Source organism: Brachypodium distachyon, chromosome 1 (genome assembly GCF_000005505.3).
Source record: "Brachypodium distachyon strain Bd21 chromosome 1, Brachypodium_distachyon_v3.0, whole genome shotgun sequence".
NCBI lineage: Eukaryota > Viridiplantae > Streptophyta > Magnoliopsida > Poales > Poaceae > Brachypodium > Brachypodium distachyon.
In genome coordinates this window covers 57713827-57724970 of record NC_016131.3, presented here as the reverse complement: position 1 = coordinate 57724970, position 11144 = coordinate 57713827, and the positions used below count along the sequence as shown (strand labels likewise).

General features: G+C 43.4%; 1 protein-coding gene and 1 long non-coding RNA gene across 5 annotated transcripts; one reads left to right on the top strand and one right to left on the bottom strand.

Annotated features, from left to right (window-relative positions):
• Positions 1–1413: 1413 nt before the first annotated feature.
• Positions 1414–5819, top strand: LOC112271529. Of its 4 annotated transcripts, XR_002964617.1 has the most exons (4): positions 1416–3716; positions 3859–3959; positions 4229–4621; positions 5419–5819. It is a non-coding gene; the product is annotated as an uncharacterized LOC112271529 (long non-coding RNA). The 4 variants fall into 4 exon arrangements; XR_002964620.1 differs by having other exon boundaries at positions 1414–3129; positions 3859–4621; XR_002964619.1 differs by having other exon boundaries at positions 1414–3702; positions 3859–4621.
• Positions 5820–6566: 747 nt separating this feature from the next.
• On the bottom strand, positions 6567–8689 carry LOC100836490. Its single transcript, XM_003557607.4, has 4 exons — positions 8453–8689; positions 7354–7429; positions 6996–7092; positions 6567–6873 (listed from the first exon to the last, which is right to left on the bottom strand). The coding sequence occupies exons 1-4, from the start codon at positions 8591–8593 to the stop codon at positions 6786–6788; spliced, it is 402 nt and encodes a 133-aa protein (XP_003557655.1). The 5' UTR covers positions 8594–8689; the 3' UTR covers positions 6567–6785.
• Between the last annotated feature and the right edge of the window lie 2455 nt (positions 8690–11144).

Genomic DNA, 11144 nt, shown 5'->3' with positions numbered 1-11144 from the left:
TAAATATTGAACATAAAAAGGATGTGCTCAAGAGAGTCGAACTCGTGACCTGGCTGTGCCTTGACAGCACCACGGTAGTGGTGCCCAACCACTGCGATAGCAGACCAATTGCATCATCTAAGCATTGTTAAATTTGTCCAACCGTGTCCTATAATTTTTTAGTAAACCAACTATCTTGATTCTATCTATAAAAGGACCAACTTGTCGATTCCAGTAAGCTATAACTCTTGAAACTAGTACCTAGCATTGAACTTCCCCAAGCAGTACCGCACAAACCATGGCGATGTTGTCTCAACAGGCGTGGAGCCAACTCGTTTACGGACCCTAGGCAAGGCTTAGGTGGTTTGTATTTCGCTTTCATATTTAATTTTAACCCCAAAATACCATTGTTCCTCGATAAAGTTCGCTAGACGAGCTTGGGCGGACGCTCAAGAGGTGGCTACGTACCTGTTTTTCCACATCTGGCAAAACCGTCTCTAAATATGGCAAAGCCGTCTTCAGATATGGCATGGCCGTCTTCAGATTTGGCAGATCTGGCTATACCGTCTCCAAATACGGCAGATATGGTACCTTTGTCTCTCTAGTTCTGCCAGATGAACTCATCCACGAGATCCTCTTCTTCCTACCGCCAGACGATCCTGCACTCCTCGTTCGCCTCTCCATCCTTTCCAAGCCTTGGCATCGCCTGCTCTCCCACCCTTCATTCCACCAACGCTACCGTAAGCTCCACCGAAAAGCTCCTATGCTTGGTTTTCTCTATAATGAGTTCTTCAATCCTAGCGAGTTTGCCAGCTCCTTCGTCCCCGCCACAGAGTCCTGCCCCCCGAGTATTCCTGGCTACAAGTTGCCCAACTTTGTTGTGAACGACTGCCGCCATCGACACGTCCTGGGTTGTGTCTGCCTCTTCGAAGGTTTGTTTCCTACCAAGCTCATGGTATGGAAGTCCATGATGGGCCACCAGACACATCTGCTTTTGTGACGAGTCAGTGTTCTACAAGGGTGACACGGTGCTCTACCCCATGGATGGTTGTGACCATGCCAACTGTCATGACTTCCATGTCGTTTTTGTTGGCTTCAACATATAGGAGTGGACCACAACTGCCTACTTGTACTCATCGCAGACCGGTGAGTGGACCGTGCCGACCCCTGGTCTTAACCTTGATGGCTATGTCATAAAGATGCACAATGTGCTCGTCGGAGGCGCCCTCTACTTCCTCCTCACGTATGGGCCTCATGGCACTCAAATTCTCAAGTATGACATAGGAAGGCATCGCCTCTCGGTGATTGAGCCGCCTGCAGCGGCGGCTGTGCTCAACCACGGCACTGTCCTCATTGCAGCGCATGATGGCATGCTAGGGATCGGCCACCTAAACAACCTTAGCTTCTGCTTGTGGACGAGGAAAGCAGGTCCTGACGGAACGGTTGTAGCATGGACACAAGATATAGTCATTGATCTCGCAACCTTTCTCCCCATTGGATATCCTGTGATCAAAGTTTAGTTGATTACTTTTGTGGAGGGCGGTGATATCATCTTCGCCTCCACAACTCTTCGCGTCCCCTCTATTGATTTGAAGTTGCTACATGCAAAGAAGCTGCGCGAGCGACCAAATTTTGGAGACTTACATCCCTTCACGAGCTTTTACTGTCCACTGGGTATGTTTATTTTAGTTTTGGTCTGGAAGGTCTAGCTAGACATGGTTTTTCAACTCAATCTAGCTACTTCTATCTACTATGTCACCTCGTCTTGATCAATTCTATGGTTGAATTTAGACCAATGCACTAAAACTTTTGGAACAATGCTAACAAAACTATAACATCATAGAATGGCAATCCGGGACAAGCCTTTTGGCAGGGGATACAATAGTTGCAACGCGTCGCTATGTGAAGTATTGGGCAGATCCAAATGGTAAATCTCATCAATAAGAAGGAAGATCACATGGAGACAATTAGGGTTTAGGGTCTATTTTAATATTATGTGCTTTGGTGATGCTTAGTTGATTTCTCATGCTATTGTTGGCTTTTGTTAGTATGTTTGATCCAGTTCAAAAAATTCTTCATGCCATCCGCGTGAATTTGTGTGAACTTGCAATGTACTTTTTTGTTTCTTACTGATGTTTTATGGTGTTTTGGGTTCTACGTTATTTGCCTTCGTAAATATTTTCCTTCATATTTATAGCTACTGTTCATATCTTGCCGAGCTGATGCTTCTTTTCTTTTTGGAAGGTAAGTATTATTCATTGTACTCCCTTTGGTAGGCTAAATAGCCTCCCAAACATTCTTACATTTAGGAACATAGGGAGTATATTATACGGTAGTTGTGGTGGTAGATTGCTGTGATCTGTCCATTCACTTAGGTCTGCCAGTTGTATGTTCTGTAGCCTTCAAGTGTTTGTTTTAAGTTAGGTAATTTAATTGAGGAAACTACAAGACAACATTTTACTAAGTAATATATTCATTTCTTGGCATGGTGACACCTTCAGTTTAGTCATGTACTGAGAATTGACATGGTATGCTACGTGAGCTGCTTTTCCGCAAGAAGGTAATAATTTCAATTTTCAAGTGCTAACCCTGTAAAATTTGTGCCTACATAGTAAGTTTTTTTGCCCTTGAGACTCATAGTAAGGAGGATTCAGGCTTGTGCGGCACCTTATCCTAATAAAAAAATATTCATATATGAAGCACCAGCTTCATTCGGTTCTCTTGCGAATTATCTTTGTACAGAGTGTTTGAATGGGGGCTACCTTTTTAGAACATTCAAATTCCTTTTTTTGTTTTGCAATTATGTGTATAAAAAATGTGCATTGAATAACTGTAGTAGACTTACATTTCCATCAGGATTCTTATTAATCACTTGAACGACCTATATATTGATCCATGACAGCTTATCCGGAGTTGAGTGAGGTGAATTTACTTTTATGTTCCATGCGCATTTCTTCCTGGCATGGTAAATATTGATAGAGGCATTGATTAGAGAAAAACTCAAATGACAAAAGCTAATTCAATTTTTTTTTCAGATTTGGATCTGGCCTGGAGAATGTTAATTGCATACTGCAAGGGTAATACTTGAGAAGAGCTTGGCATGCTATTGAGAAATTTGTAATATTTTGCACTCTTGCTGAAGTCTCCATGGTAAGAGGGCCCTCAGTTATCTTACTCATGCATTGATGAATGTTCTCATGCTTTTGGTCTGACGTTTAGTTTGAAGAATACTACTCCCTCCGATCCTAAATTCTTGTCGTTGTACTATTTAATTGTCTGCTTGAAATTTCTAGCCATCTCGGAGCATTTGATTGAACCTGATCATTATCCAATGACCATACTATATCCTCCTTCTGGTAATTAATAACACTTCAATTTTCTACTGTCTATAAGAAGGGCATGTGGAACCTAATTGTTTCAGTGCTCGTGTCCGTCTGGGAATGTGTTTCCAGGGTTTTAGGGGTAGATTTTAGTTAGTCTGTTAAATTGTTTCAGTGCTTTTGTCTGTCTGGAAATGTGTTTCCAGGGTTTTAGGGGTAGATTTTAGTTAGTTTCTTAACTTGAAAAAAGTTGGTGGCTAAAATTTTATATTTTTATTATCTAATGTGTCATTTCAATCAATTGACTTGACTCAGTTAATCTTGCACAGGTGCCTTCACTTACATATATCATTTAGTGTATATGAGTGGATAAACTGTGATCTTTCCAGATATAGAACTTCAGGTAGCTGATGCTAGGTATTCTGCTAGTACTTTCATTGATAGTTTCCATGATTGAGTCGTAGAAACATCAGCATTTGTTGGATCTTTGAGTTTGCATCTAGTATTGGAGAAGCAATCCCATTCTGTGCAAATTAAGATTAGGTATTTCATTATGCAGAGGCTGGCCATCGCCTGTACGAGAAAGGGTAGAGGTGATATTTTTGTCATAGAAAAATCTGCTCTAGGCCATCGCCTGTACGAGAAAAGATTCTAAAACAGGTTTGGTTCTGTTCGTGTTTATGTTTTTGTTTTTTCTCCGAAATGTCTGTACATTTAGCTGTCTTAAGTCAAACTTTGTCAATTTTCATATTGATTTGGTTTGGTGTTATATATGTTGATATTTTTTCTCTATGAACTTGATCAAAGCTAACAAAGTTTGACTTGGGGCAATCTCAAATATATGGAGAGCTTGCAAGGAACAACTAATGACATCTTTTGATCTTTTTGTATCCTGGCGTCACTGGTTACTCTGCGAATCCTACCTGTAGAGGAGACAGAGAGACAGACAAGAGTCGATGACCGGCGAGAAGCAGTCATGCGGGTGGCATCATGCTCATGCCGCTGGAGGATGGTGGGCTTGGGCTCGCTGGCTTTGACAGGTTTAACCTCCTCCACCTGTGGTCGCTGAAGATGGGTCTTGGCGGAGCTGCAGGGTCGGAAAGAAGTAGGGTTATCAAGCTCCAGATGCTCTCCATTAGTGACCCGGGATACTCATTGGCAACTTTGATCGGATTTGCCAAGGGTTGCACTTCCATTATCATTTTCGTGAACAAATGTTGGTGTTTTCATGGTTGATCTCTGATCGGAGCGGGCGAAAAAGGTGCTCCGGTGGGGTAACTTCCACAATATCTTTCCTTACACGAGCTTCTGCACTCCTCCAGGTACCACCATCAAGCCTACCAACTTCTGGATGTTTGACATTTGTGAATAATTAGTCAGAATGGAAATGATATAGGACCAAGGTTGCAATTGGCAAGATTTATGCTTTTCTTTGTTGCCAATCTGAAGCTGTCATCGCAAACTTAATTTTGCCAATGCTTTGAAGATAGTAGATTACATTAGAGCCGAGAGCAAAAATTTGTGTAATAAGAATAGTAGTGTTAGAAAATATCATTTAGCCAGAAGGCTGGTTGTAAACATACTTCCATTTAGTTCATGTAGCACTATGCTCCTCTAAAGGAGTTCAGCATTCACCGCATGGCTAGTGCTAAGTTAATTGAGGCCACATGTTCCATCAGTCATGAGTACCTCTTGTCAGATCTCTGTCTTCTCTCAAAACAGCTAAACTATGACTGGGTTTCCCATTCCTTACACTGATAAGCAGAGTACTGAATCTCCATTTTCGCAGTTCTTCAATCTCAAACATGCCCTCCAGTCTGACTGATATTGCTTATAGTTAGCTGTTAGTCTGAATTTTGGTGCAGTATAAGTACCATTGGTGACTTAGGTCCTTCTGGGGCGTTGGCTGTGAGTTATTAGGCTATGCTGTTGGCATGAACCTCGGTTTTGTTTCCATACGGCTGAAGCTTTTTGTTAAATACCTTGTACTGTTTGGGAGCAGTTTTGCTTTCCATGCTAAAATGAACCTTGTGAGTTCAGAATTAACATATATCTTGGTAGGTGCAAATGGTGAGCTATGACATGCTTGAGATTTACTATGTAGTCTGTACATTTCCAGGTCTTGCTAGCGGCAGATTGCCATCTCTAGCGACGACGGAGTGATCTGCTACTGACCCGCTTGATGATAGTACCTGACAATTGGGCAAACTTACCGTGTCGTTCTGTTGTTGCTACCCTCCAACAGAAGTAGTGTTTTCGTTTTTTGTTTCCCTTAGGAAGTTTAAGTAAGAACGTTGTTAGTCATCATGACCAAGTAAGGTTCTTGTCGAATTCTCCGCGATCATAAGTCGCAAAGTACATTGCAGCATAATATTGTTCCTTTCGTACTTAATTGGTGTATTGTTCCTTTCGTACTTGCTGTAACCACTGTGTCTGTATGTTTGTCTGTCAATCCTGAAAAATGGACCATTGTGGACTTGTGGTCATCATTACGTCGAATTTGTTGTTATCCTGACTTCAGAGTTCAGACTTGACCCGTGTTTGCCCATCAGTAGTTGAGCACACCCTGGTAACTGGCAAAAGTTGGGAGTTATCTATCAGATTTACTACGATAGGAGATTCAATGCCAAGGTTGCAGCTAGTACCTTGAACAAGGTTAGCGATCTGAACCCAACTGATACAAGAACATATATATTGGTAGATCTTAAGAACTAGGAAATGATCTTGGAATTCTAAAAAAAAGGGAAATGATCTTGGAAATGGCAGAATTATTTACGTGTTTGTCCTAATATGAATGTTTTTGCACTTAGGTCATGGAAATGGCTGACGCTGAGGGTTGTAATTTGACTTTTACCACGAGGTCAGGGTTATTGATTTCTCCTTTTAGCGTGTGCATAAAAATTTACAACAATCCCACGGATGTGTTTGGGACAGCTCTTTTAGTTTGGAGCTGGAGCCGTGGTCACTTAAAAAATGCACAATATAAAACTACTCCCTCCGATTCTAAATTGTTGTTGAAATATTACATGTATCTAGACACTTTTTAAGAATAGATACATACAAATTTGAGCAAATTTAAGTCAAGAATTTAGGATCAGAGAGTACTAAACATCTCTCATACCTCTGGCTCCAGCTTCACGAAAATGTGAAGCTACAAAATGACTAGCTCTACCAAATCCGTGGAGCTAGAGTTGTTCCAAATACAATGTAAGTATAGCTTTAAAAAGCTACGGAGTAGTTAGAGAAGCCACGGTGGAAAACCGAACCAAGGCAAGGCCTGATATCAAAAACATATATTTTCTCGGAGGAGTTTCGACGACATAGTTTGTCGCAAATACAAAATTTGTAGACTTCTTAAATGCAATAAATGCCCCCCAAATACTAACTGGCAGATTGCTTCGAGTGGATACACAGGTGAAAATGTTACATATATATTTCCCAAAACTGGCCACAGGCACCACGGACAGAAAGAACAAGATGAACCATTCACTCGGAAGTATCATCGGCAGTGCTCATGAATCCTCCCAAGAAGCCGGCCCCATTGCAGCTCCCACATAAGACCTCACGCTTCCCTCTACAGAATTTGAAAAATTTCGGCCAGGAGAAGAGATTCCCTAGTTAGTTTAATTCGTTTTGTGATTAAAATGTAGCATGACTAAAGGACCTCTGTCAGTGAGAACGAAGACTTATTTTTACCTGCAAAGCCAGCACATTGCTCCTTCTTTGAATCGGCCATTGAAATGGTCTTCCGAATTCACCCCGCTTCCCTTGCATTGGCCACATGCGATCGCGCCTGTCATTTGGCATAACATTTTTACAAATCGAAACACGGCATTTCAGTCGGTGAGGTCATTGGGCATTAATGCACACAAATTGGCCTTTTTCAGGAAGAGTCACACCAACGTAGGAATTACGGATCTCTGATCCAATTGAAACACTGCGAGATGATTTATATAAAAAAATCTAATTCTGTAATAAGCTTTCTCAGCATCTTAGAATTGATCATCCTAGCAACGCGTTGAGTATCTTCTAGTTTAAACAAAAGAAGGTTTACCGTTTCCTTCACAGTCGGCGCAAACAAGACTGTATGCTTTGACAGGCTTCTTTCCACCCTGGCCCTTTTCTGTGGCCTGTGTAGATGGAACGATTTTCAGACTTTACAAGAGAACACAACGAAGGAGAAAGAGAAGCTGCAAACATAATTTTTCTTATCTGAAGAAATAACAATATGCAGCATCTTTTTCCTTACTCAGAACAATTTCCCTACCAAACATTAAAAGAGGAAAAGGGAGAGGTTCTATGATAACTCGGCTCGAAACAAGGGATCAACGCGGGAAACCGACTCCAGTGATATGATGCCAAACTGACCAGACCAAACGTGCATCGACGCCCGTCATGACGCCACACCTTAAATTGGAAGCTTTAACCGAAATATACTCACAACACAAACTTATCTGGACTTCCAGTAACAAAAAAACATGGATGATAACTGATAAGATCAGAGACTGTTAAAAACAAATATATACTCCCTCTGTTCTCATTTATAAGACGTTTAGCCATTATGACAGGACTGTTACAGTATGCAATTTTCTCAAAAACACTGTCTTTGTCAGACTGTTTAAATTGTTCATCATGTGAGACAATGCGTCATTTTCTGTAACAGTGACACATTCTTCCCATTCATCTACTCATGTAGAAAAACATAAATATCTCCATCTGCATACTTGTAACAATTTTCTCTTCCTTACATATCTAATCTCGGACTCTCAGTCGTCGATCATGCAGCTAAGCTAGGCTAATTCCACAACCATGAGTTCATCGATCAGTCTCAACTCTCAAGTAGTCCAACCAAACACAACTGGATCGATCGTCACGCTCTAAATTATGGCTTCCTAGACCGAACATCAACCAATTCCTGAACTGAAACTACAACGTAGCTGAAAGACAAACAGAGGCAGGCAAGTGCAACGCACCCAAATTCCAAGTGCACTTTTAGCCATGAATGAGAACAGTGGCAAACACAATTCAAGAACGCTAGCAAAAGTAAATCTATCCATCCTTTATGGTCCAAGCTTTCTCAGAGCAGAGCGAGCAAGGAACATCTCGAAGAACACGCATAGGGATTAGGCAAGGCAGAGAGTGGCAAAATTTACCTTGGTCTTGACGGAATGGAGCCTGGAGCAGCGAGAGATGGGCCGGAGGGAGATGAAGGTAGGAGAAGGAGGAGCCGAGGTCCTCAGGGCGGTCGGCGCGGCGGAGGCGGCGGTCGCCGTGAGGTTGGAGGTGGCCGCCATTGGTGAAGAGCCGAGAGCGGAGGCAGAGGAAGCGAGAGAGCTACCAAGGAAGGAAGAGAGATGGGCGGCCAACAACGAAGATCAGAGTGTGGAGGCCAATCCACGCCGATAAGGCAAGGAAGCGGCCGATCCAGAGGGGGCTTTCTTTGTAATTGTTTCTTAGAGAAGGGGGTTTATTAAAACAAATCAATACTTAGCCTCCAGTCCCACTCTCACTGTCTTCCCGGCCCCGCCTTACAGTGAAACCAATCCCTTGTCATTGTTGTAGAAGGGGCCTTTTGCCTTTCCTGCGGTTTGTGACATCTTACTTGTTTTTCCACGGGTACCCGGTACAAAAACATCGAACCCAAACTCAACAAGATACCACATCTTACTTGTTACCAAGTGTTGGACAAAATTTCTCACGATATTCCGCGCACACGTTACAAACCGTAATTGAAACAAAAATGCTAGCCGGTTTCCACAAAAGATTTTTCGGTTGGCTGGGGCGGACGGTTCCCTCCCGTTTGGATCCCACAACACGAGAAGTTAACTAGTGGTCTCCCTTTGGTGCTACTGTCGTGTCACGCTCGTAGCACCCTGAGAATTTTGTTATGTTTTTTTCTTGAAAAAAATGACCAAGTTATCAAAACGCTTTTATATGTTGCCACAAGAATTGGAACCCAACTCAATCTACACGTAGTAAAGAAACAAAAAATAATAAATCTGATTGTAAATAATGTCCAATAATTTGTGTTTTCCGTTTTGTGGAAGTATACAAGTTTCCTAAAAAAAAGAAGAAGAGAGAAATGCCACTGCCAGCTGCGAGCCGGTGCTGGCATTCCCACATGAACACCACCTCTCCATATCACAGGGTGCACGCGCTCCTCCAATTCATTCATATCCCATCCCCCCGGACCTAAGCGTTACTCAAACTCGAAGCCATGGATCTAAGCAAGGAGAGCTCCCCAAGTCAGTCGTCTCCTAGCCCCACCCTCCCTCCCGACGCCGGCCACGGCGCCAATGCAGCAACAGATCTTGCCGAACGGTGGCATCCCGAACGGCAGGAGCGCGCGTCTCATGGACCCGGCGGCCGCTGAGCGCCACCGCCCAAGAATTCCACCCATCATCCGTCGGCCCCACGTTCGCCCCTTTCGTGGGGCTGCCGTCGTGGTGCACCACGATCACCACGCTCACTGGTTCGGACCTCGCCTTCCACTTCAACATGCTGCAGTGCGGCCCGGCGCAACAGTTCAGGCCGCCGCCGCAGCCACACCAAGCTCTACCCGGCGAGTGAGATGTTCACGATGATGGGCGGTTCCGCCCCAACTTCCGGCGCGTCCGCCCATGGGCGCACGCTGAACCCTCACGCCGTGCCGTTCCACCCATCTCTCGCCAATGTCCCGCCCACCGGTGGATCTGTAAGTAGCTCAACCTTATATAATTTACTCGCATCTCCTCATGTTAGTTTAGGTGCTTAGTACTGTCTTATGGATGCATGGAGCATCACCCGAGAACGCGGAAGCTGGCGCGACGTATCCTGAGAAGCTGCCCGAGGACGTCAAGCAGGACCATAACGCGAAGCTGGTGATGGAGGCCCTCTAGTTGTTTTGGATGCATGGCTGCAAGATGCTCATGATAGTTTGAATAAATCGATTATGGTCTGGAACTGTTTAGGGGTGGCTAGATCTATGTGACCATGTGTGAGCCTGTTAATCTGCTATGGCATTCCTCTGGAACATGGTGTCGTCTTTGTTAGCCTGATTGCAGATGTTCTCTTGACCCTTCTCTTTGATTACATGTCTCTATTGTACCGCATAATCTCATATCATGAAGAACCCTTGTGGTCGAGGTTAGATTATTTCAGAGAGCCAGATTGTCGTGGCTAGAGGATCAAGGTACTAGAAAATACCATCTAGTCAATTGCCCATATGTGTGCACTCCAAAAGACCTATGGGGGACTGGGTGTTTTGGATTCAGATTTCATGAATATTACTCACTCCGTTCCTAAATACCTGTCGCTGTTTTAATGTAGTACCGTGTAAATGGTTGTGGAAATTAGAGAATACCGAGGAGAAATGACGGGATATCTTGAAGAGGAAATATATGTCTAGTAGTCACGGATTTGTTTTTTTGTTGGGAACCTGTCTGGTCTCAGCGGAGTGTTGTTTGGTCTTGTGGCAACTTGGGCTGGCCATGGCACTCCAGCGTACACAGCTTCCAATTGTGGTTGAGGTGGACAGCATACCCAGGTGATTTCCCTAGTTCGATCCGCTAGTAGGGATCGGTCTCGCTATTTGCAGCCTTGTTCTGGAGGTTCGGCACCTCCTGGCCTCACAAAGGAGAGATTAGTTTCGTTAAAATTCATAAATCTCAAAATCTGATAGTCATGATTTAGCTAGTTTTGCTATGTCTAATTAACTAGCTCACCGGGTGCTGGTTTGGGAGTAATCCGCTTATGGATGTCCTTTCTTTGATCAATGAAATCTCCTTTTTTGCAAAAAAAACATGGCAACTTTGTCTTAATTAATGAAATAGGCAAAGCTTTGGCCCCCTTTTAATTTTTTTTTGT

Excerpts from the sequence above, each read along its gene's own strand:
- LOC100836490 (XM_003557607.4), bottom strand. The coding sequence starts at position 8,593 with ATGGCGGCCACCTCCAACCTCACGGCGACCGCCGCCTCCGCCGCGCCG. Across the intron at positions 7,430-8,452 it reads TCCATTCCGTCAAGACCAAG|GCCACAGAAAAGGGCCAGGG; the intron begins GTAAATTTTGCC and ends CCATCTACACAG. Across the intron at positions 6,874-6,995 it reads GCAATGTGCTGGCTTTGCAG|AGGGAAGCGTGAGGTCTTAT; the intron begins GTAAAAATAAGT and ends CAAATTCTGTAG.